The 26,458-nt window shown below is 41.8% G+C and overlaps 1 protein-coding gene across 1 annotated transcript in view; it reads left to right on the forward strand.

The window, feature by feature from the left end:
- The window catches only part of GLI1 (GLI family zinc finger 1), a 202,607-nt gene extending 184,059 nt beyond the window's left edge, over window positions 1-18,548 (forward strand). The window contains exons 5-12 of the mRNA XM_069758554.1: window positions 6,466-6,619; window positions 8,276-8,383; window positions 9,627-9,767; window positions 9,877-10,026; window positions 11,587-11,751; window positions 13,786-14,046; window positions 14,661-14,943; window positions 15,714-18,548. Coding sequence (XP_069614655.1) covers window positions 6,466-6,619; window positions 8,276-8,383; window positions 9,627-9,767; window positions 9,877-10,026; window positions 11,587-11,751; window positions 13,786-14,046; window positions 14,661-14,943; window positions 15,714-18,151 — 3,700 coding nt within the window. The 3' untranslated portion in view covers window positions 18,152-18,548. The remainder of the gene's footprint in view (window positions 1-6,465; window positions 6,620-8,275; window positions 8,384-9,626; window positions 9,768-9,876; window positions 10,027-11,586; window positions 11,752-13,785; window positions 14,047-14,660; window positions 14,944-15,713) is intronic.
- The last annotated feature ends 7,910 nt before the right edge of the window (window positions 18,549-26,458 follow it).

Consider the following 26,458-nt stretch of genomic DNA (forward strand, 5'->3'; position numbering starts at 1 on the left):
ACCTTTTACCTAGTCTGGAAGCCGTGGATGGATCTCAACACGAATTTGAACCGTGATCAGACCCTCTCACTATCTATTTGAGACTCCACCAAATCAATAGCTCGAGAAAAGCCTTGATAACTAAAGGTCTGGGGTTCGAGGGTTTGAGGGTGTTTGTTGGGGTACGGGGAGGGGGAGTGGGAGGGGGGCCTATATATTAGAGCAAAATCTTACCTCGCCTTGTGACTATACTGTAATCTGTTATTAAGAGTACCACAAAATCTTATTTCCCACCCCAATTTTCCTCTTGTATGTCTCCCCCTGTACTTGTCTCGTCATACTCAGACTGCTGAAGTAATATTTGTATATGTATACTCCGTTTTCTATGTTTGTATAGAAGTTCATTGAACTCCCATGTGTGGGAACTTGTTGTAAAAATTAATATGTTGATGAAAATAAAACTCATTGAAATTAAATCTTCAGCGTTTTAAACGCATCCGCAAGTGGTGGAAAAAACGCATGTAAACGCGTACAAACGCTGCGTTTTTTAGACGCATGCGTTTTCGCATGCGGTTAAAAAAACGCCGCGTTTGTATGCGTTTACATGCGTTTTTTCCTGCGTTTGCGCTTTTGGTACCCATGATGAGAAATTTCACAAGCTGGTTTTTGTTCATTCTGCTTCACAAAAATCGGAATAAAAAGCAATCAAAAATGTCACGTGCCCGAAAATGTTACCAATAAAAATGTCCCGCAAAAAACAAGACCTCACATGACTCTGTTGACCAAAATATGGAAAAATTGTAGCTCTCAAAATGTGGTAACGCCAAAAATATTTTTTGGAATAAAAAGCGTCTTTCAGTGTGTGACAGCTGGCAATCATAAAAATCCACTAGAAAACCCCTTATAAATAGAAATCAAACCCCCTTCATCAACTCCTTAGTTAGGGAAAAATTAAAAAATTAAAAAAATGTATTTATTTCCATTTTCCTATTAGGGTTAGGGCTAGGGTTAGGGTTAGGGTTTGGATCCCTTTGGGGTTAGGGTTTGGATCCCTTTGGGGTTAGGGTTAGGGTTAGGGCTAGGGTTAGGGTTAGGGTTTGGATCCCTTTGGGGTTAGGGTTAGGGTTTGGATCCCTTTTGGGTTAGGGTTAGGGCTAGGGTTAGGGTTAGGGTTTGGATCCCTTTGGGGTTAGGGTTAGGGTTTGGATCCCTTTGGGGTTAGGGTTAGGGTTTGGATCCCTTTTGGCTTAGGGTTAGGGCTAGGATTAGGGTTAGGGTTTGGATACATATATCACCTTGATAGTGGGGGTGGCTTATCAGTGTCTAGACTTGTTTTTCTCTATGAAAACGCATGCGTTCAAAAACGCAACCAAACGCATGTGTTAAAAACGCATGCGTTTACATAGACAGCAATAGGTTTTTTTGATGCAATCGAACGCATGTGTTTTTTTGCGGCAAAAAAAGGCCTCTAGAAATTACTACATGTTGCATTTCTGCGCCAAGCCGGACGCGACAAAAAGACGCATGTGTCATCAAACGCGGCCAAACGCGTACAAAAAAAAACGCATGCGTTTTTAATGTTAAATATAGGAAAACAAGACGCATGCGTTTTTATGCGTTACAAACGCAGCGGCAAGAAACGCAAATGTGAAACCAGCCTTACTGAGTGAAAATTGCAAACTGCCGATGTAGTGACTAGTACATTGTGCCCAGCTCATGCACCTGTAAATTAGGCGGGCTCTCATCGCTACAGAATTGCCAAACATGTGGACGCTATATGTGGATTAGGCACACTATTCCGATTTTTGGGAGGGAGAATAAACAAAAACCAACAATGCAAGAATAGTTTTTGGGCTTTTTGGAAATGCTGTTCCGCCTGTTAAAATTGATAAGGAAGCTTTATTCTTCGGGTCAATATGATACCCCATTTATACTGTATGCCCCATTCACTATGTTATAGAAAAAATATTTATTTTTGCACAGCTTTATTCTGAGAGCTATAAATTTTATTTTTCTGCTGATGGAGCTGTGTGGCAGCATGATTTTGCAGCACAAGATGATGGTTTCAGCGATCCCATTTTTATTTACATTCGTCTTTTTGATCGCGTTTTAGTCCACCTTTTGTTCAGCAGTATGATGATAAAGCATCATTTTTTACCTCTTTTTTTTTTTTGTTTTACGGTGTTCATTAAGGGGTTAAATAGTGAAACACTTTTATAGGTCGGGTTATTCCGGATGCAAATTGCAATTCCACAATTGTTTTTTTTTTGTTTTTTTTATTTACCATGTTCACTATATGGGAAAACTGAACTAGCAATATTATTCACCAGGTCAGTACGAGTTCGCAGATAGCAAAAATGTATAGGTTTTTTATTTACATTCCCAAATGTGTAAGAACATTTTTTTTAGTTCATCATCATTTTCAGAAACCCTTACCATTTTCATTTTTTGGAATCTGGGGCTGAGTGAGGGCTTTTTCTTGTTTCTTGAGCTGACATTTTTATTGATACCATTTTGGGTATGGATCACCCCCGTGGGGCCGTGGGGTACTCGGTACCGGGTCCTTCGGTTCTCAGGGGAATGTCACGGTGGCTGACCTAGTCCGTGGCCCTTTGGATGTCCATGTAAAAGGGAAAGGTTCTTTAAAGGGATATGTTCGTGACACCACCTGTGGTATTCGGTCAGGGTGACCGACGCTGCTAAGGGGTCCGCTGGGGTGATGTTATGGCAGCTAGATGGTATACCTTCCCACAGGTGAAATATGTCCCCCAGTGTCCTTCTCAGTGTGTAGATGGTGGATGGTGTGAGGCGCAGTGAAGAACAAGGACACAAGGTTGCAGTTTCTTTACCTTTTTATTGTAGACTTCAGCATCCACAGTCCAAAGCACCGGATCACAGGGCAGGCAGAGTCCGGCTGGTTTGGAGGCAAATCCAGAGTCCCCTTATCCAGGTGGAAATCAGAAGCCTTCCTCTAGCGCTTGGGTGTTGTAGTACCTTACTACTGAGCATTAGGGTTGAGCGACCTTTACTTTTATAGGATCGGGTCGGGTTTCACGAAACCCGACTTTTTCAAAAGTCGGGTCGAGTGAAATCGGCCGATCCTATAAAAAAGTCGGGGTCGGCCGAAACCCGAAACCCAATGCAGTGCATTGGGTTTCCATGGTTCCCAGGGTCTGAAGGAGCGGAAACTCTCCTTCAGGCCCTGCGATCCATATTTTAGTGTAAAATAAAGAATTAAAATAAAAAATATCGCAATACTTACCCTCTGATGCGCCCTGGTACTAACCGGGAACCTTCCTCCTTCGAATCAGCGCTTCCAGGACCTTGCGATGACGTCGCGGTGACGTCGCGGCTTGTGATTGGTCGCGCGGCCGCCCATGTGACCGCTCGCGCGACCAATCAGAAGCCGTGACGTCACCGCGACGTCACCGAAGGTCCTTCAAGCGCTGATTCTTAGGAAGGAAGGCTGCCGGAAAGAAGCAGGGCGTGTCCGAGGGTGAGTATATTCCTATTAGGTATATACTCACCCTCGGACGCGCCCTGCTTCTTTCCTACAGCCTTCCTTCCTAAGAATCAGCGCTTGCAGGACCTTCGGTGACGTCACGGCTTCTGATTGGTCACGCGAGCGGTCATATGGGCGGCCGCGCGACCAATCACAAGCCGCGACGTCACCGCGACGTCACCGCAAGGTCCTGGAAGCGCTGATTCGAAGGAGGAAGGTTCCCGGTTTTTTATTTTAATTCTTTATTTTACATTTAAATCTGAATTCCGATACCAATTCCCGATATCTTAAACATATCGGGAATCGGTATCGGAATTCCGATTCCAGATTCAAAAGATCGCCGACTTCATGGCCGACCCCACACAGGGGTCGGGTCGGGTTTCATGAAACCCGACCTTGCCAAAAGTCGGCGACTTTTGAAAATTTTCGACCCGTTTTGCTCAACCCTACTGAGCATCTCATAAGGTCCTCACAACTGTTGTAGATGTTCTAGATGGTATGTCTCTCTCTCTCTGTCCCCCGGATAGGATAGGACAAACCCGTATGACTGATGGCTTGAGGCTTTTTACAGGGACTCTGCATGCCCCGGCCTCTGAGGGTTGCCACCGTGCCTCCTGGGTATGGGTCGGATCAGTAACGTGCAATTAGCTGTCCTGCCGGTCTCTGGAGCAAGGCATACAGGACTGTTGCTCCCTCGGCGTTCCGGCCTCAGAAGGAGGCAGCCTGTGCAGGGCAGAACTCCTTCTGGTTTCCTCTCCTTTTGCTATGACTTCTTCTCACTCTCTACAATACAGTTCTCCTTCAGTGTCTCTTTCTGGAGGCTGCGGCACGTGGGGCAGGCGCAGCTCCGTGGCCTTCTGTCTAGGCCTCTGACAGGATCCCACCCCTGTCAGGGACCAACTACCTGAGTGGAGCTCAGATAGCAGCTGCCTGAGCAAAGCTCAGATCGCTTCTGCCTAACTTTCTACCCAGACCACCAATTTAACCTAATTGTGAAGACTCAGAGTGCCCTAATAAATAGGAGCATAGCTCCCCCTGGTGGACTGGAGTATGAAATGTGTTGTATGTTGGTGTTACCTGGTATAGAGATCTCCTTTATTGCCTTCAAACGTAACATCACTCCCCCCTAGAGGAGAATGATATTACTGCAACGACCAGGGCCCTGGGGTGCTGCAGGTAGTTATAATGTCTTGATCGCCACTAATTGAATTTTATTGAAATGTTGCAGCTACCAAAAAAATCTGAGCTCAGCAGTACCAAATATGTGTATTTTTTGTTATTGATTTATTTTCAATGGGGCAAAAGGGGAATGATTTGAACTTTTGTGTTTGTTTTTTTTTCATAGTGTTAAGAACTTTTTTTTCTTCAAGTTTTACTGACTTCAATAGTCCCCTTAGGAGACTTGAAGCTGTGCTATACATAGAATGTGAGAAATTTCTCATGTTGCGAGCAGTGACGTCAGTAAGATTACCTTAGGTCATCGGCTATGAACCGTGATAACCTTACTGGTGTCAGCACTCTTTGCAGCAGCCGAATTCACATGCTATTGTCACTGTGTTCCAGCTGGCATGCTGAGTGGTCACATTACTCATGTCACCGCTCAACACACCATCCAGATGTAGTAGAGTTGGACATCATCGTGTGAAGTGGGATGGATTTACAGCAGACCCCTTTAGATTATTTGATTTTTTTTAAAGGTGATAAGTGGGTAAAAGAGGGTCAGGGAGTGTTTTGCACAATTAAAGGACTTTTCTCTGTGTATGTGTTTGTTACCTTTGACTACGGGGTTAGTAATGGGGGTATCTAATAAACGCCTCTCCATTACTAACCTCTGGGCTTGGTGTCAATGGACATTACACAGCTGACATCAACCCCCAAACCTTTACCCTGCTTTCTAATCCACCATCTAATGGATGTGCCATTTCTGTGGCGGCTGAGGGCTGGTGTAATTAGTCTGAAAGGGACCAATATCCATGGCCCCTTTACAGCCTATTAATATTACTCCGCAGCTGTCTGCTTAGCCTTTGCTGGTTATTAAAAATAGGTGAAACACCCACATCAGTTTTGGGGGATCCCCTCTTTTAAATAGTAAAGGCTACCTAGACAGCTGTGATATTAATAGCCTGGGGAGCTCCATGTGTATTCCCCATTCCCAGAATAATAACACAAGCCCCCTGCTGTCTGCTTTCCCTCAGCTGGTTATAAAAATATGGGAGACCCCACACCATTTTTTTCTTTTATTTCTTTAAATATTAGTTAAATACATGTACACCAAGCTACGCATGCACTGCACTAATTATACATCTCACTGACATCTTTCTTACTATGCACAGGTGCCGGCTGGTGAATACTCTTCATTAGCATTGCCTGCTCTCGGCGCTAACAGCGAGACCAGACGTACAATGATGAGAGTCACCAGCGGTAACCTTTTGACTGCTGGTCACAGCAGCTGGCTCACACACTGTCCTCTGTGTAACAGCGTGTGATCCGCAATACCCATTGGCTGTGACCGGCGGTGATTTCATTAAGATTACTGCTGGTCAGGGTCGGTGATTTCTTCCCTGTCACACAGATGACAGCGTGGGAACCACCTGATGTTCGGGACACCCCATTCACTTGAAAGAGGTCCAGGATCAAGTACGGGTGCCCGAACTGAACTTTTTTATAAAGTTCAGCCACAACCGACGGACCCAAGCATCCACAGGTCCACCTATCCCTATTCTCAAGTAATACTGTAACACTATATGGGACAGACATATTTCGGGGTTTTCCATATTAGAACTACAATGAATGTTTTGACAACGTTACATTTAGAAGGAAAACATCATTGCAGTTAGTTTGCATTATCTGTGTTATCATTGACATTGTTATGGATATGTAGATAGTAATAGATTATTCCTGAATAAAGCAAATTTAGCATATCCATATTTTACCTACTACTGGTTACTACTCTGTTTCTTATATTACATTGTCTTGCTTTGCAGTCCTTCACTTGGGTATCCAAATTGCCTTAATCACCAGAGACCACAAGGGGCATCTTACGGTACAAACCCTTTATTGTCTTACAATTCACATGAGCACTCGTCGAGCAGAGGCATGGGTGTTCTGCAGGCACGCTCTTCTATCAAGCACTGCCAGGTGGGTATCTACTTTGTCTACCTGTTTAAAGCGTATGTTCACCTTTGCCATCACTTTATATTTCTCTTGTGCATGTAATATACATCATGCATTTTTGCAAATTGTATTTATTAAATATAACCAACCATTGTGTATCGATAGCTTCTATGCAGACCTTTTGTGTTTCCATGGTTACAGACTACAAACAAACCCTGTGTAGTCTGATCCAACAGGGATGTAACACTACACTCATTGCACCTCATTTTCTACATTTATAAACAGTAAAAAAGAAAGTAAATGGAACAGTCTGTAACCATGGGGAACACAAGTAAGCAAATGAGCAGTACAGATAAATTATTTGCATTGCTTTAAAGGGGTTGTCAAATCTCCGTTATTTAGGAGAGAACTGCTACCCTGCTCTCAGCTTTCTGATTACCAGGGGGCAGTACATTGTTGATAATTTATAGTTTAATAGAAATGTATAGAGCCATGGCTATGCTGCTTGCCTGAACCGTAAGCGCTCTCTGATGCTGCAGGCAGAGGCATCTTTGCCCATGCAGCATTGGAGAAGCACACAGGCACTGCACCTGGCCACATTTAGTGATCCAGCCAATGTCAGAGCAGCACTTACAAGCTCTATAGAAAAACCTTTTAAAGGGACTCTGTCACCTGAATTTGGCAGGACTGGTTTTGGGTCATATGGGCGGAGTTTTCGGGTGTTTGATTCACCTTTTCCTTACCCGCTGGCTGCATGCTGGCTGCAATATTGGATTGAAGTTCATTCTCTGTCCTCCATAGTACACGCCTGCACAAGGCAAGATTGCTTTACGCAGGCGTGTACTATGGAGGACAGAGAATGAACTTCAATCCAATATTGCAGCCAGCATGCAGCCAGCGGGTAAGGAAAGGGTGAATCAAACACCCGAAAACTCCGCCCATATGACCCAAAACCAGTCCCGCCAAATTCAGGTGACAGGTTCCCTTTAAGCACTGATTGCAGAGGTGGCTGGTAACAGGCATCAGCAGGACACAATAAGATTAAAAATCCCCATATTTTTGAAAATTGAGAGGATTTTGAGATGATTTTTAGTAAGAAGTAAATTGCAAAGTTGCTAGATTTTATATACAAATTGTCTCTTCTTGATTTTATAAGAACTTTGCAATTTTACCCTTTTAAGAAAAGGAAAAACCCCGTTTAAAGGGGTCGTCTACTACTTGTTCAACCCTTTCTCAATCACTATATTTCTCCCATGTAAAATGATAACAGTTATACTCATCTCCGTGAAGGCGTTGTTACAACGATGTCAGCGCCTGGTCTTTCAAGACTTGGGTGACATAATTATGTCATGTGAGACCTGCAGCTAGTCAGCAGCCACTTCACTCTCATCTCTTTCAGACAAAACAGTTTCGTTTGAAGGGAGAGAGTGAGAAGTGGCCGTTGATTGGCTGCAGGGCTCACATGACATAATTATGGAACCCCTACAAACGAGGCACCAACATTGCTGGATTGTCACCGGCACTGGAGGTGAATGTAGCTGTTATTGTTTGACATGAGAGAAATATAAGGGGTTGTCCCAATAATGGACAACCCTGTTCAAATATAATAAAATGGCTGTTTACATCAAACAATACTGTGTATACAAGCTATATAAATTAACCCTTTCTTCTCTGTTGTAGATGAAGTCAGAGCCACTATCAAGTACAGGATTAGAAGCTATGAATAGTAAACGCCTGGAAGATGGATCAGAGGGTGACATCTCAAGTCCAGCTTCTGTTGGGACACAGGTAGTTTGATATCTTATTATATTCTTTTCAGTAATCTGCATTTTATCCACATTCAAAGACAAAGTAATACCAATACGCAGCAAACAGAATATGAAATTATAAGCATTATATTAGTTAGAATCTATCTTGCATATCTTGATCAGGGTGGACCTCAACTTGTTCAACAATATCTTGACTCTACCTGATGCACATGACACCTATACTAAGGTCATGTTAGTATTGTATACACTTCCTTAATGGAATAATTCAGTATGATCAACCCTCCTAAGCCATCTATATGGGCATGCAGGTCATATGAGGCTGAATAAAATGAAAACTTGACATATGTAAATCCAATGTTTTACTCCAGAGAAATCCACCTTTTATTTATATGTAAATGAGCTATTCAGAGCTATGGGCTGGACACAAATCTCCCTGCATTCTTAGCCTATTTTTAATAAAAGGAGGCATTACCAGTGTGAGACATTTAACTAACACAGAACAGTAGAACTGAATTTTGTCTCCTTACAAACACATTTACTGCAGGTCTCACAGCTCTGCTCTATTGCAACATTGGCTGCCTGTGAGATGGAAGCTGAGAGGACCTGCAGATGTGTCAGGTATAATCACACACAACTCTGCAGTGAGGTCAGGAGAGCCGAGAGCGGCCATGACACATCGAGATGGTAACTACCCCTTCATGTAAAATAAACTCTGGAAGCAGATTCTCATTCAGATTGGTGTTAGGACCATAGAGTTTAATAACTCATTTAGATATAAGAAACATGTGGATCTCACAGGAATAAGAAATTGGATCATACAGTAGATATCAAGATAACATTTTATTCATCCTTCTATGACCTACATCCCCGCATAGATTGCCTAGGAGAGTTAATCCTTCTAAAAGATACCCTTTACCACCCCTACATAGAAGGTAACAAGAAATGTGTCTAATAATGAAGTTCTAGAAACTTGGTAAAAGGTAACCCCAAGTTGTAATCAATGGAGAAACAGAGTGGCAAACATTCAGTTACCCTGCAGTGCTATTAGAGGGTGTAATGAAGCATTACACAGTTCCCAATAACCTGTCTGTACATTATGTGGACTTGCTTGGACTTCCAGACTAAGAAGAACTCTGTATAGTTACTCTTTACTCTGATAAAAAGATGGAACAATGAGGGTCTACAGTTCCCACATTTTTTGTATTTAAAGATGAAACCAGTTATCCTGTTAGATTTTTACATATTTTTTTTTATATAAATAGGATCCATTACTTGGTTTGTTGGATGGACGGGATGACCTGGAAAAAGAAGATGGGAAACATGAGCCTGAAACTGTCTATGAGACCAACTGTCATTGGGAGAGTTGTACTAAGGAGTTTGATACACAGGAACATCTTGTACATGTAAGACATCTACAGATACATGTCTTGTAGAATCTTCACATTGCATTTTCACTACTTTAAAAATAAATTTGCATCAATAAAATAACACAATTCACATGTTTTATAACAGCACATCAACAATGAACATATCCATGGGGAGAAGAAAGAGTTTGTATGTCATTGGCAAGAATGTTCTCGAGAGCTCAGACCATTCAAAGCCCAGTACATGCTTGTGGTCCACATGAGAAGACACACTGGAGAAAAACCTCACAAGTGCACAGTAAGTCATCGTTGCAACATAGATTTTCAGATTGCTATTAAACATATAGGCCTTGGTTTGTTAATACTGGCGTTTTGTGTGCCTAATTTATTAAGTGGTGCATGCCACTTAATGAATTGGGTGACTATTTTCAGTGGTGGGCACCTCTTACTTCACTAAGAGACTGGAGTAACATTTCTGATGTAAGAGATTATGACACTTTTAATGAATATGTCAGGAGGACGTTGAACTTGCCACATCCCATCCAGACCTTCATCACCTTCGTCCATTTTGGCAAAGCTGCCAAAATGGTCATGAAAAAACACCAAAAATCACAACATTTTTATGCAACTTCTTGTTGCACAAAAGTTCTGCCACATTTGAAAGTGTTTAAGACTAGTGATGAGTGAATATACTCGTTAATCTAGATTTCCCGAGCACGCTCGGAGATTTAGTTTTCATCGCCGCAGCTGAATGATTTACATCTGTTAGCCAGCTTAATTACATGTGTGGATTCCCTAGCAACCAGGCAACCCCCACATGTACTTATGCTGGCTACCAGATGTAAATCAATCAGCTGCGGCGAAGAAAACTAAATTTCCGAGCACTTAGAAATACTCAGAGGTCACCCGAGCATGCTCGGGAAATCTCGAGTAACGAGTATATTCGCTCATCACTATTTTAGACCAGAATTCTAACGTAAATATCATGATGAATCGGGGACAGGGAGAGATAAACTTAGTCTGAGGTCCACAATATATTATTAATGTCTATTCTACTAACATGAAAAGACACACTTTCTATCCAAGTTTTATCTATACACAACAAATGTTCAAAGTGATTTCCATTGATGACAGCACAGATGTCTAGTTGGTAGTCCTGTTGTGTCCAGACGTGTACCAACATATCCTCGGATATGGACTCCACTGTTTCAATGATGGTTTGTCTCAAGTCACTCAGATCCTGTCGCTCAAGTGCAGATACAATGAGTCCTTGATGTAGCCCCACAGGAAGAAGTCACACGGTCTTAGATTTGGTGATCATGGAGGCCAGCACAGCGTTGGTAAATTGTCCTGAGACAACACATCACTGAAACAATGTAGTCCTTATCTATGGATATGCTGGCAAGTATCTGGACAGAACTTGGCGAGCACCTAGACTTTTGCTGTGTCACCAATGGCAATTTGAACATTTATAGTATATTGATTAAACTTGCCTATATAGTTTGTCTTTTCATACATTTGTTTAATGTTCTCTCCATTATGAATACTGAGGCCATTAAACATTTCTCTATGGTCCTAGGGTTACTCCTTTGGGCTATGTGTTATTTATTAATCTTTGTGTGTTGACACTTTTCTTTATTTAAGTCTATTGTTGGTATTGTTTAAACCCTCTTTTATTGGCCCTTCATGCTATAAAGGATTGCTTTTCTGGGGGGGGTATGTTTATAATTCTGTGAATAGTTGTGAACCCCACTGGGCCTGGGAATAATAGAAGTTATGTCAATGTCTGTAATAATAAAGGTAATATATTAGCGCTATATACGGTATATGAAAGCTTGTTTTCTTTTTTTTTTTAAAGTTTGAAGGTTGCAACAAAGCTTACTCACGCCTTGAGAACCTGAAAACTCACCTGAGGTCCCACACAGGGGAGAAACCATATGTATGTGAACATGAAGGCTGTAACAAGGCCTTTTCTAATGCATCTGACCGGGCCAAGCACCAGAATCGCACTCATTCTAATGAGGTATGATGGATGATGTAATTTTTACACAGAAGATAGGCAATTTTATGAGAACACTAAGCTTGCTATTAATAATGTTTTAATAATAACGTAAAGGTTGTGCTATGAACAAAAGGGCTATTTAATTGATAGACAATGGAAAATTAAAAGGGTTATCCTGGACTGTTGTCTTTTTTCTTATTGGACTAAAAACTTAAAGGCAATTATCTGTCTATTCTGCTGGGCGCAGATCTCTGCCTGATCCTGCCACTGATTCTGCTGCTCCATTTGACCCTACATTAGCAGAACAGCTTTTCATCTTGCTACCTGCTCTGCCAAAGGGGCGTCACTGCCGACATCATGCTGATTAACAGCCAGCTCCTTTCAGTTAGGCAGAGGGGCTTTCAATCAGCATGACATCGGCAGAAGTGCTGTGTCGACAGAGTAGAAGAAACAGCATTGCTCTTTCCATGTGACATCACTGGAAACTGCAGAATTGCCAACAGGAGTGATCCATGACCACTCTGAGAAGGCAGAGATTAACGAAGGTCAGAACAGGAAGGTGGCTAGCAATTACCTGCCTGTAAGCTCTTCGTCACATAAGAAATAATACAAAATTCCCGGAAAACCCCTTTGAAATTTACACAATTTAAAAAATGTTGCTGTGGAAAGATAATATGTTAGTCTACGTTCACATTAGCGTCGCGTCGCTGTTGCGTCGGCGACGCAGCGGCGACGCAGCGGCGACGCGCCCCTATGTTTAACATAGGGGACGCGTGCGTCTTTTTGCACGCGTTTTCCGACACGTGCGTCGTTTTAGACGCTAGCGTCGGACGCAAGAAAACGCTACAAGTTGCATTTTTCTTGCGTCCGATTTCGTCAAAAAACGACGCACGTGTCGCAAAACGCGCGCGTTTTTGCGCGCGTTTGCGCGCGTTTTTCCGTGCGTCGCGCGTTGCGTCGCCGACGCAGGGCGGCGCAACGCTAGTGTGAACGTAGCCTTAATGGAGCCTGTATAACAGCCTATGTCCAACGATGCAGTGGTGCGGAAGGAGGAAGGGAGAATAAGTGAATATTCTCTACTGATTGTGTTGGCAGGTGTATGCCATGCTTATGACGTTACTCCTCCTTGCATGTTCTTTTTATCTAAGTAGCAATGGTATGTGCTATAGTAGAGGACCTTTGAGCTCACCACAAGAAATCACAGCAGTACAGTACCACGAGCTAGGTACTGTACGAAATTAGGATTATTTAGTCTAGAAAAAAGACGACTGAGGGGCGATCTAATAACCATGTATAAGTATATAAGGGGACAATACAAATATCTCGCTGAGGATCTGTTTATACCAAGGAAGGTGACTGGCACAAGGGGGCATTCTTTGCGTCTGGAGGAGAGAAGGTTTTTCCACCAACATAGAAGAGGATTCTTTACTGTTAGGGCAGTGAGAATCTGGAATTGCTTGCCTGAGGAGGTGGTGATGGCGAACTCAGTCGAGGGGTTCAAGAGAGGCCTGGATGTCTTCCTGGAGCAGAACAATATTGTATCATACAATTATTAGGTTCTGTAGAAGGACGTAGATCTGGGTATTTATTATGATGGAATATAGGCTGAACTGGATGGACAAATGTCTTTTTTCGGCCTTACTAACTATGTTACTATGTTACTATGTTACTATGAGCTCTGTAGACAGACATATACACTGTTTTTCAGTTTATATTTTTTCCGTTTAAATATTTGGAGACTGAGCTCCTTGTACTTCACTGATGTGATTTATTGAGGTTAGTTCAAAGGACCTCTGCTATAGCACATATCATGGCTCCTTGGGTGAAAGGAACAAGCAGGGAGGAGGAAAGTTATAGGCAAACGATAGCCCCTGACTGCGGCATTAGTAGTGGAAATTCACTTATCCTCCCTACTATTATAAGTTTATCTCTTCACAGCAGCAATATTTTCAACAACATCCAGATGTGAAAATGCTTAATTGTCCATTACCTGTTGATTAGACAGCACATTTGTTAATAGGACAACCCCTTTAATAACCTTTACTTTATATTTAGAAACCTTATGTATGCAAGATCCCGGGATGTACAAAAAGATACACAGATCCCAGTTCTCTCAGAAAGCATGTGAAGACAGTTCATGGACCTGAGGCACACATCACAAAGAAACACAGAGGAGATGGTCAACCTCGGTGTCATGCCCTCCATGAAGGTGGCATGACCCAAGGGATTAAGAGTGATATCCTCCAAGACCTGGAATCAAGCTCATCTCAGGCCAGAAAAGAGGAGGGAAGACTGACCGTGCCAGAGATGTCCTTGGTAAGAACACTTTCACATAATGCTATACCCAGTGTTGTAGTACAAGGCACAGATTGTACAAAATTTGTGGAGCTGTGTCTAGCAAACAATACCAGAGTGTGTGGCCGAAGGCCCTCCAGTAAGCTGATTGGTGGTGCTATCGTTTAGCCCTCCACTTTTTCAAATGCATTTGCTAATGATAGGTCATCAATAGTGAAGAGCGAGTATACTCGGTACACGAGATTTACCGAGCACGCTCGGGTGTCCTCTGAGTATTTGTAATTGTAAGTACTCAGAGATTTAGTTTTCAGCGACGCAGCTGAATGATTTACATCTGTTAGCCAGCATAAGTACATGTGGGGATTCCGTAGCAACCAGGCAACCCCCACATGTACTTATGCTGGCTAACAGATGTAAATCATTCAGCTGCGTCGCTGAAAACGAAATCTCTGAGTACTTACAAATACTCGGAGGACACCCGAGCGTGCTCGGGAAATCTCGAGTACCGAGTATATTCGCTCATCACTAGTCATCAGTTTTAAAGTCCTGGACAACCCCTTTAAGACTTTTACTACATGTACAATGATGAAACTATTTCTTTATTATTGTAGTTATTTTTGTTTTATTTTCTGCAGAAATCTCAGGCTAGCCCCAGTGGACAGTCATCTTGCAGTAGTGAGAGGTCACCGTTGGGTAGCACCAACAACAATGACAGTGGCGTGGAAATGAATGCCAATGCAGGAGGTAGTTTTGAGGACCTTTCCAACTTGGATGATATTCCTTCAGTGGAATCTATTGGCACTGCAGGAGCTTCAGCTTTAAGGAAACTAGAGAACCTCAGGATCGACAAACTGAATCAAATGCGAAAAGCACCATCTGCTGGAAAGTCTTTAAAACTACCTGCAATCCACAGTACAGGTAAACTCCAAATACATGGTTTTTGTATGTTTGTATGTAGCGATTATATCTCCAACTCAAATGAACGCAATACATATCTGGATATTACAAGAGGAAGAATATCATGGAAACACTATTGGGCCGTTTCATTAAGATTGGCGTTGCTCACATCAGTCTTAATTAAGTGCTCGCTGGAGGTGCATGCAACTTAACGCTTTGATAAATTGCCTACCCAAAAGACTGTTAAATTCGCCAAAGGTTTGATAGCAAAAGTATATGACCATAGGTTTTAATATTGTGGAACAATCCTACGCCATCTCCTTCTCTAAGTCTTTAGATTCAGCTCTATGCAATTATCTTTCTTCGGTGAATGGGAGTTGCAGTTCTTGGAAATCTCAATTCCTCTTATTACTCCGATATGTTTTTTTCTCCAATGATGAATGCAATTCTTACAGTCTCGTAAGGCTATCCAGTTTAACTGTTTTGAAATATATTCTCTAATGTATGTACAGCTGGTGTTAAATCTTACAAAAAAAGAATGGAAGAAGTTCGTGTTTTAGAGCATCTTTTTAAAAAAAAAGAAATTGAATAGTCATTTTATGGTGAATTATTCACAGTTTTCTTTGATATTTTCCCTTTTTAAGTTCTTAGTTTGTTCCTTCTGCTCTACAAATGTGACAAGTGAAAATCACTTATTGCAATACATTTTAATTTAAAAAGTCACCTTGACAACATCTGTGTCTATATACATTTTTAGATGTATTCATTGTTTTTTTGCTTTCATTTTTCAGTTTCCCAGGGAGAATTGCCTGGAATTTGTGGTTTGGCCCACAATGGTAACATCATGGAGTTGACATCAAGCGAACATTTGAGCAAAATGAATGACCGACGTAACAGCACAACTAGTACAATAAGCTCGGCGTATACAGTGAGCCGTAGGTCATCAGTGGTGTCACCATATCTTGCAAATCAGAGACCAGGGGATGTAGGGAACATGGTGGATACATATGACCAAACTGCAGTCGATACTTCGAGACATTCCAATACCAATGGTCTTCCTGGCCTTACCCCAGCTCAGCAATATAGACTTAAGGCAAAGTATGCAGCAGCTACTGGTGGACCTCCACCTACTCCTCTTCCTAACATGGAGAGAATTAGTGCAAATAGTCGAATGGCATTCGCTGTCGGTGACTACCGTAGTTCATCTATGTCTTCAGCGTCATCTAGTAATATCCAAAGAAGACATAGCAATAATGAATACCACAGCTATGGTACAGGAATAATTCATCCTTCTCAAGCACCAGGGGCAGGAATAAGAAGAGCTAGTGATCCCGCACGACCTAGCGGAGACCCTCAAGTAATACCCAAAGTACAACGCTTTAAGAGTATGTCAAATATGAACACATCAATGATGGGACGACAGACTCTTGGACATCAACAACCATATGGAGGATCTGAAGTGAATTTACAAAGACATATTTTTTCACCCCGTCCACCCAGCATCAGTGAGAATGTGTTCATGGAGACTGCAAGCACAGATCTAACATCTCAAAATAAGGAACATGGTATGATGGTTGGTAATGAAATGCAGAACTTTATGAACTATCAAGGCCAAGGATCTCAAATGACTGCCAATCACCACGTTAATTTTAACCACCAACTTCATGGGTTAAACATGCAAAATCAAAATGCATACTCAAGTTCTCAGAGAACATTAGGCAGTATGCACATGAGTACAAATAACCATTCCTGCCAGGACAATGTATTGAATCACTCAGATTTCAACCACTGTCAAATGACAACTCACAACCAGCCTTTCCAGAATACAAGGCAAGCTAGTAGTTCTAGTTTACCTGTGCAGTGGCATGAAGTAAGCTCAGCAACCATGGACATGTCTGATGGCCAAAGCGCAAACCATCCGGTGGTACCACCAAATATGTCACCAGGAAATCAGTGTCATAACCAATACTTAAATTCAGCTACTGATGCAACCAAACAAGTTTCCATTGCAAATAGTAATTCTTGCCAACAACAGGGTATGTATGTAAACAGTGAAAGGTATAACCACTTGAGTCAGGTTCATATCAAACCAGAACAACAATTTCATCAGTCCATGCCCTCAATGATGTCCTGTCAGAACATGAAGCAGCATACGATGCATCAGCATGCTTTCAACCAGTCAAATACAGTAGCATTATCCCCAGGGAATTCCAACTGTGAATATCAAGGACAACAGGAAAATCAACAAAATATGTGCTATAATGTTGGTCTTAACCCAAATATGTTAAGCCCTCAAGGACGAAGGTCACAGACGCCGATGATGCAAGTCAAGGAAATGATGGTACGAAATTATGTTCAATCCCAGCAAGCATTAATGTGGGAGCAGCAGCCAAAAAATATGGCCATTGTAAACAGCACTGGGGAGAATGGTGATGTTGGACAAAACCAACATAGGAATACACCTCATGCTCCAGCTTATATGAGTCCCAAATTCATGAATTATCAAAATAAGGAACAACAAAACATTTTAATGAGTCCAAATCCACTTGATAACCAGCCAAACCACTCTAAAACCATGAGGAGCCCAGGAAATCAGAGTTACAGTGTAGACATGCTGCCACATCCTCCTTGTGTCCCAAAACCTTTAAGTCGGCAGCACAGTATTACTAGCCAGTCAACTTACATGGGCAGTCCTACTCAACTTAGTCCATCTTACCATTCAGCTGAATCCAGCCCTAGGAGAATGCCTACCCTGCCACCTATTCACTGTCAATCTGACTCCAATGACACCACAGGTATGATGTATTACTCAGGTCAAGTTGAAATGCATCAAGGGAAAACAGGGAACCAAAAGCTTGTCACAGCAATAAATCAAATCCAAAACAGCTGTGATGGACATCAACATAGACAGTACAGTTCTAATCTGGGTTTTGTGAAGCCAGATACTATCCCATACAGTAATTCATGTCCAGCATCCAATTCCTTGGACAGTTTAGATTTGGAAAACACTCAGATTGATTTTGCAGCCATCATAGATGACACTGATCACACACCTCTGATTTCACATAATTTAACTCAAACTGGTCTACCGGGATCATCTCAATCTTCTTCCCATTTGAACACACCTCGTAATCCAGCAGCCATGGTTCCAAATATGGCAGTATCAGACCTGAACTCTATGCTGTCCTCCTTAGCAGGAGAAAATAAGTTCCTCAACACTATTTCCTGAGTGCCTTTAAAGCTTTAGTAAATGAACCTTTATGACAACTGCCCTGATCAAGCTGATCACATATGGGGCAGCGCTTGCTCATAATCCTGTCAAATGCTGGGAATTTATTATACTGTGTGCTTAAAAAATGCAAGTCTTTTGTTTTCTGACACAGCCAAGTTCATATTTTCAGTAAAACTTTCTCGAAGTATTTTTTTGTCACGGCCATTTTAACGTGACAAATTTGCACATATCCTTCAACTGTTTTTGTATTATGACTGTATAATATAGGATAGCCTTAATTACCTATATACTAAACACAAAACATAACTCTGCTGACTAGTTTAGCAGAAATTCACCGAGAATGTACCAACTTTTTTAATAATATATCCAACATTAAAACATAACTTTTAATATTATACCCAGGAAAGCAATCTTTCCATAAAAATTATTCCAAAAGAATTCGACCAACAAAAACAACAAAAAAGAAAAAACAATATATTGTCTTTATTTTAATAAGGGGAGGGGAAGAATTTTCACCCTATTCTTGTACTAATCACCCCCTTCCTACCAGCGGAGGTTGGCACCCTAGACCTGCGCAGTGGCGCCCACCCCCCCTCCCTTTCCTTAGAAAACCCTAATCATACAGTAGGGTGACAAGGGAACAAGTATGGTACCAGATAATTGATTTATATTTTGCCCAATTTCTGATATATTATATGGTACGTGGACTATACCAGATAGGGCAGTACCTCAAAAGGTAAAGGGAGGGACAGCCGACGATAAGTGGGGGCGGCACTGCGCAGGTCTAGGGTGCCAATCTCTGCTGGTAGGAAGGGGGTGATTAGTATAAGAATAGGGTGAAAATTCTTACCCTCCGCTTATTAAAATACAGACAATATATTGTTTTTTCTTTTTTGTTGTTTTTTTGGGTCCAATTCTTTTGGAATAATTTTTATGGAAAGATTGCTTTCCCGGGTATAATATTAAAAGTTATATTTTAATGTTGGCTATATTATTTAAAAAGTTGGTACATTCTCGGTGAATTGCTTTTGATGGTACTGGTTAATCTCTTGTACGGTGATATATATAATTAGTCTAGCAGAAAAAAACTCTGTTTTAATAATACATTATTCTCTGTGGCTCTCTAGTTGTTATGTTACCAGTTCTACATTCTGGTAGAGAAAATGTAATGGGAGATCAGAATATTAGTGGCCTTACTAAGTAACCAGACTAAAGAGCATAGAATAGAGACATTTTGGCACAGAATTATGATTATTGATAAGGTAGCCAATGGTACAATATTTGAAGTTATAAAAGTTGCAGTTTTACATGTGATCCTGGTACCTAAGGTAGCACAAATGCCCCACTGCCACATTGGAGGAGAGCTTCCTGTAAATATTGATGTGCTCCTAGTATTATTGCTTGTATATCAGGGCAAACAGGTTCCCACTATACTATATATTTGACCTTAGCTGGCTGATACATTTGGAAGAAAATCATGTACCATTTTTTTATGCGTTTACAAAAACTAGAAGTTGACTCCATTTATCATCTGCGGGTTACAGATATTCTTTTGACATGCCAGTTCCAACATATCTCTTACTAAGCACCATTCACCACTGATATAAATTCTAAGTGCCTTCTGATACAAAATAATTCTTACAAAAGATATAGATTCCTATCGTGAGGTTAACATTAATCTACTATGGCAGGAATGCCGTAGAGGCATCTCAGGTAGCTGGAGTCTCTGGAGAATAGCCCTCAACTGACCTCATGTTCTTCAGATGTTGTAAACCTATATCTGGTCTTCTAAGTAGCCCAGTGTTAGCCAACATGGGAGAGCAAATCTATCCTGCCACTGTCATCTTTCATCCTTCCTTCAAAGAAAAGGATGGGTAAGGGGCAAAGAACCACACCCTTAAACAGATTGTCCTCTACTGAACAACCCCTATTTTCAATGCCCCTAACATGCCTTGTAAAATAAGAAAATTAACTTTCCTATTGACTGGTTCTGCTCCTCTTCTCCAAACCTAATATCTATCTGATGAAAGTGTGAAGACTGTAACCCATCAGTTACTAGTACTGGGCAGGGAGGTAAGCATCCTTTTTATTTTACCAGGCACAATAAGGAGTAGTGGACAGTCCTTTTAACAATAAATGGAGCTCACAGCAATGTAAACCACCATCACCCAATCACTCTTTCTTGGCTTTTAATTATATTGTTTCTTCTCCTTTATATACATGCCTACCAAAATATATATTGGTTTCTTTTTCAAGGGAAATATAGCGTAAACCTACAATTTTAACTTTGTAAAAGTGGCAACAAGCAAAGTAATGTCTAGGGAACAGTTCTTAATGTACATCATCTACTCCATAGGATAAAGCAGATATTCTACGGAATTAGGTTTTCATAAAAATTACACCAAATGTATTAACAATATTTAAGTCAAATTAAGGATTTCCTTTAACGTACATATTTTTTTTCTTTAATTTAGAAAATGAACTTGCGAAATGATACAGCTATTCCTGATTTTGAAGGATAGTATACTGTGATGTACAATACCATTTTGGTTTGTGAGTGTCCTTGAATAATGAAGTGAAAAAATTGAAGTAAAGGGTAATAATAATAAAACTTTTTTTTTTCTTCTGCCCAAATATTTTATATTTGAGATACATTTTTGCATTTGAAATAAAAAAATATATAATAATTTAAAACCAAAGAACATATTTCTTAAAAATCACAACTTTTCTGTTACTGTATATTTTTTGTACTGTATTTGGAAAAAAAATAATTTTATAAATATAATTTAGACAAAGGAAGTGACATTTGAGGACACTAGAACTTTCTAATTTTACATTCAAAGTTTTTTTTTTTTTTTTTTTAAATGTCTTATGTAAAAAATAAAACAAAAATATATTTTAACAGGTTCAGGGAGGCTGTAAATCCCTTGTCTGCTTTGTACAGTGTGTATTTTTGTACTTGTAAATTCATTCTACTAGCCTTTTTCATAAGACAATAAAATGTCTTTTTTGTCAATTTGTCTTTTATTTAAAAATTGTGTTAGATTTGAAGCTCAATAGCAAAAACAAGTATCTGTATTTTTTTCCCAAAGAATTGGATACATTTATGGCATCATAGGAAACATGTCAGCAGGGTTTTAGACCCCAAACTAATCCCCTCTATGGAAAGTACCTGTAATGTCGATTATACATCCATACCACTGTTTTATCAGACTGTGTCTCTGTTTTAGGCTGGGATCACACTTGCATGTGCAATGGGAGAAACTCGCGCATCACTACCCGGCACTGCCGCCATCACTCAGGACCGGAGTGTTCAGCTGCATTTATTTCTATGCAGCCGCACGCTCCGGTCCCGAGTGCCGGCGGCAGTGCCAGGTATAGATGGGAGAGACTCCCGTGAGTTTCTCGCAATGCACACGCAAGTGTGACCCCAGCCTTAGAGACATTCTTGGGCAAACTTTTCTGCAAATACTGCGCAAGTGCAACATCTCTCCAGCCTATCTCCCTATGTCACCCTCCTGTCAGTGACTGACAGGTCACTCTTCTCTTTGCCCTGCTCCTCCACCTGAGATCTAGCGTAAGTAGCGTCTTTCCTGGGGTAGTGCATGTGCATTAAGTTCCTGAAGACATTGCGAGTGCCAGACTACGGAGCTGCACATTCGCCACCATGGGAGTGATGGCACTTGCACAAGATCTCGGGCAGGGGAGCAGGTCACAGAGAAGGACAACCTGTCAGTCACTGAGAGGAGACAGACAGCACATGGGAAAAGAGGGTGAGAGGTCATAGACCAGTAAAAGCAAGATCAAGCTCCCTGTGCTTGCAGCTTCTTTGCATATAAAAAAAATTGTCCCCACCAAGATGGCAGTGCCTGCGCAGTAGCATCTATTGGTGATCCGATAGATGCTACTGCGCAGGTGTCGCCAGCACCATCTTGGTGGAGACATTTTTTTTCCTCCAGCAAGATGGCTCCGGTGGCGCTTGCACAGTAGCATCTATCGGATTGCCGATAGATGCTACTGTGCAGACGTGGCTGGCGCCATTTTGAGAGAGATTTTTTTCTGAATACACGGATATCACCAAATAAAATAATTACATGGATATTACACATGCAACCATACAACAGCGCAAGCGCCGCCGCCTGCCTGGTGAATGTGACTTTTTTTTTCAAAACATCTTATCTTCAGTATGTAAAATAGGGGGCATGTCAGTGAGGGATCAGTGACCTCTCAAAAGTCATCAGTATGAATATCTAAGAGAGCAAAGCAAACTGAATATGTGCAATACTTATACACACACTAATGGTACTTCCCAAGTCACTAATAGACAAGTGTTGGTGAGGTGTATGTGCAACAATGGAAGAATGGCAGACCATTTGGAAAATTGGAAAAGAATCAATGAAGGAAAGGCTAAATATAGATCATAACACATTAGACAGAAAATAGAGATAAAACACCTTAATTAGGAGACATGGTGGCACAACTACGGAGGTGCCCGCACACAATAGTAAAACAGATATATCAAGATAAAATTTACATAAAACGTACAATGAAAAGTAGCAACGTACAATGTACAACGTAAAGATGAAAATGAATCAGATCACCGATAGATGCTACTGCGCAGGTGCGGCCAGCGCCATTTTGAGAATTTTTTTCCTTTCTGAATAAATTTATATCCCCAAATAAAACAATTAAATGGACATTATACATGCGATCATGCTACAGCACAGGTGCCACTGCTTGCGCTTGCCTGCTGAATGTGAATTTATTTTTTCAAAACATATTACATTCAAAATATAAAATAGGGGGCAGATCACTGAGGTATCAGTGACCTGTCATAAGCCATACAGATGAATATATAAGCAAAGCACCACATGAAGATCCCCACAGACGGCCCCAAAGCATGAGAATCTCATGAACTAAAAACTGAAAATAAAGATTAAACAACAACCACAAGATATCATTTTAATCAGTACAACCTGACACTGTCTGTACGTTACTCATCATAATCCTGCTGACAGGTTCCCTTTACGAGAAGAAGAGAATAGTGTTCTGGTTGCTCGGGCACTCTCCTTACTCGATCAAGTATCATAGATGCTCGATGGCCATGCTCGAGTCCCCACCCCACATGTTTGGCGCCTGTTAGACAGCCAATAAACATGCAGCATTTGCCTGACATACACGGTAATGCCGTAGCTATGTTGGATACTGGCATTACTGTGATTGGCCAGCCGCATCGCTTCATGGGGTCTTATAAAAGACCCGATGACGCGATGCTCAGAACACACTGTCCTCAGGAGGCAGCATTGGGAGAGTTGTTATAGGAGGGAGAGCATATTTTAGAGCAGGTATATATGATAAGCAGAGTTTAATATTGCTATTGTATTCTGCTGCTGCAGCAGCATTAAAAGAAAAGTCATTCAGTGGAGGGATAAATTTGGATTATAGGCATCTTAGCAGAGTATAATATTGCTAGTTCAGTACTTCTACACCGCCGCTCCACCATTAAAAGAAAAGTCCTTTCCCCTATTAATACCAGAAAGATACTTGATTTATAATGTGTAGGGCGTGCGATAAGCGATATGCTGATAGTGCACGCAGATGCCAAGGTTGTTAGCCAGGTGAAATTGTGCCTGCCCCGGGGGCACAATGAACAGGCTCATCCACAAGACCAAGCTTCCTATCCTACTTTGCAGGAGGATGTGCAACACCACTCTTGAAGCCAGAATGGTGTGAACAGCTGGTCGGCTCGATGGCAGATAATGCTTCCAGTATGTTTCCCAGCACCTCCTTGTCTTCCACACAGTCACAGTCCAGTCTCACTAGCCAAGAGTCTGGACCACATAATCCTCACCCTGATCCTTCTTCCTCCCACCATCGCGAGTCCCAGGAGACAAGTGATGCCACATTCAGACACTCAGAGGAGCACTTTACATTTCAAATTTTTGATTCTAGCCTATTCTTTCCCTTGGCAACATGGGACGCAGCCTCAACAGTTACGGACCCAGCTCAGCGCAGGTACCCGAAGCCCGGTCTTCCTCTTCACAGCGCTATGCAGAGTGAGGCCAGCAGTACAGAGAGAGAAGGATCCACAACACCGCAACAGGCAAGGATAAGTGGTAGGGTGGCCAGAGGGATAAGGCTGGCAACTTTTCCCCACAGCAGCCATGCATGTCAGTTCCCAGGGGAAGGTTTAGGTGTTCCGCAGTCTGATGCTTTTTCAAAGAAAGTGCGCTCAATAAAAGGATGCTCATTTGGAACCTATGCAGTACCGAGATTAGCAGAGGTCTAGCCAATACTAGCCTGACCACCATAAGCATGCTCAGACATATGTCATCAAACCACCAGGCTAGGTGGGCTGAATGCCAGGGTCTACAATCAGTGTCTGTGGGTGACACCACTGCCTCTTCTATTGTGGTACTTGCTTGCCAATCCCCTGTCCATGACGTAGGTGCTAATACCTCCTGCACTGTACCTGTTACAAATCCACAAGAACCATAAACATCCACGTCCAACTCCTTGTCCCAGCACAGCGTTCAGCTGTCCCAACCCCAGGCCTTGGAACGTAAGTAAAAATACCCAGCCACCCACAGGCTCAGACATTAAATGGTCACATTTCCAGACTGCTTGCCTTGGAAATGTTGCCGATTAGGCTTGTGGACACTGAGGCTCTCCACAACCTCATGGCAGCGGCCGTCCCTGCCTTACACCAGCACATGTGTTAGGTTGAACAAGTTTAATAATAAAATGTTCACTTCACTTCACTTAAGTTGCCTACTCCTGGCCTAATGGATATTGATCAGGTGCGCACCAAAGAAATAAACATATAACAACACACAGTCATATGTAAACTCTTCATGATCAATCTATGGCCCAGCTGCAAGGGAAAAAGAGAGACTTTATTCAGGCAAGACACAGATTTATATATCCCCTGTAAGGGGGCTCGGTTAGCTCTAAAATGGGAGTGATCGGATGCATTCCATTGGTTAGTGGGTTGGGCAATGAGCAAGTCCATGGGAGGATCCATGAGGTCATCAGGGTGGGTTGGTCCATGAGGTCATCAAGGTGGGCATCACTGTGGGTGGATCCATGAGGTCATCAGGGTGGGCGTCATCTTGGATACCAGCCACATGGCTCTCTGATACAGGAAATGGCAGCCATCTTTAGTGTCTTACTTTCATCTAAAAAAACTTATGTAAGATCAAACAATACACGTTATGGGTCGCTTCTCTCAACCTCTTATGTCTTGGGCTTAATTAAGTATTTGATCTTATGGCTCTCCTCAACAGTCCCCCCTAAATACTTTATTAACCCTTTTTTTATCTTGATCCCACCGTGGTTCCCTAACCCACCAGTGTTAAGTGTCACTATGACATCAGAGGCTTCATGACAATACAGATGCAATAGACACCAGAGAATGTGTGACCAATCATGGATATATCAGGAGGTATCTCTGAGCGCGCTACCAGCGTCCTCGGGACTTTTCTACCTGCTGGATCTATTACACTCCAATCTCCCATCTCCATGGTTACATAAAATACATATGTCACTCACCCTGATGTAACACATCCTAGATCTGACCGTCTCGCCCGGGAGGGGGGAATTGGAGTTTTCACCAGTTTGAGACAAGTTTTCCCTTGTGGAAAACCTCCCTTTGTAGCTGGACTTTGACAAGCAGGTCAGATCCTACTCTGTCCCTGACTGTCTAACAAGTTTATAACGTGAGAGATGGATTAAATGGCGCTATAACAATAAATAATAATAATATGGATCCAGGAGATGCTCAGCAATCCTGACTGAAGTAGGAGTAGTCAGGAGCACTTGGTAGGAACCCTCAAATCTCGACTCCAGGTATGTCTTTCTGATGAACTTCTTTACCAGCATGTAGTCACCAGGTTGGAAATCATGGGTACCTTCACTGGAATCTGGATCTGGAATGGATGATAAAACTTGTACATGTGTTAATGACAGTTCTTTAGTAAGGACAATTACATAATTTACAAGAGTATCACTTCCTAAAGCTAGTTGTTGTGGAAAATATTGGCTCAACCTTGGAGGCTCCCCCCAAAAAGAATCTCGTGTGGTGTGTTTGGTGGGACCCCTTGGAGTGTTTCTGACTGAGTATAAGGCAATGGGCAAAATGTCTGTCCTAGTCTGACCTCCTAACTGGCTTTCAGTATTTTATTTTTCAAGGTGCCATTCAGTGTTTCTACTTTCCCACTGCTCTGTGGGTGATATGGAGTATGTAAACCCAAATCAGCTCCCACCAATGTCTATAGTTCCTTAGTCAGTGCTGCAATGAATGCG

This window comes from Ranitomeya imitator, chromosome 3, assembly GCF_032444005.1.
Source record: "Ranitomeya imitator isolate aRanImi1 chromosome 3, aRanImi1.pri, whole genome shotgun sequence".
NCBI lineage: Eukaryota > Metazoa > Chordata > Amphibia > Anura > Dendrobatidae > Ranitomeya > Ranitomeya imitator.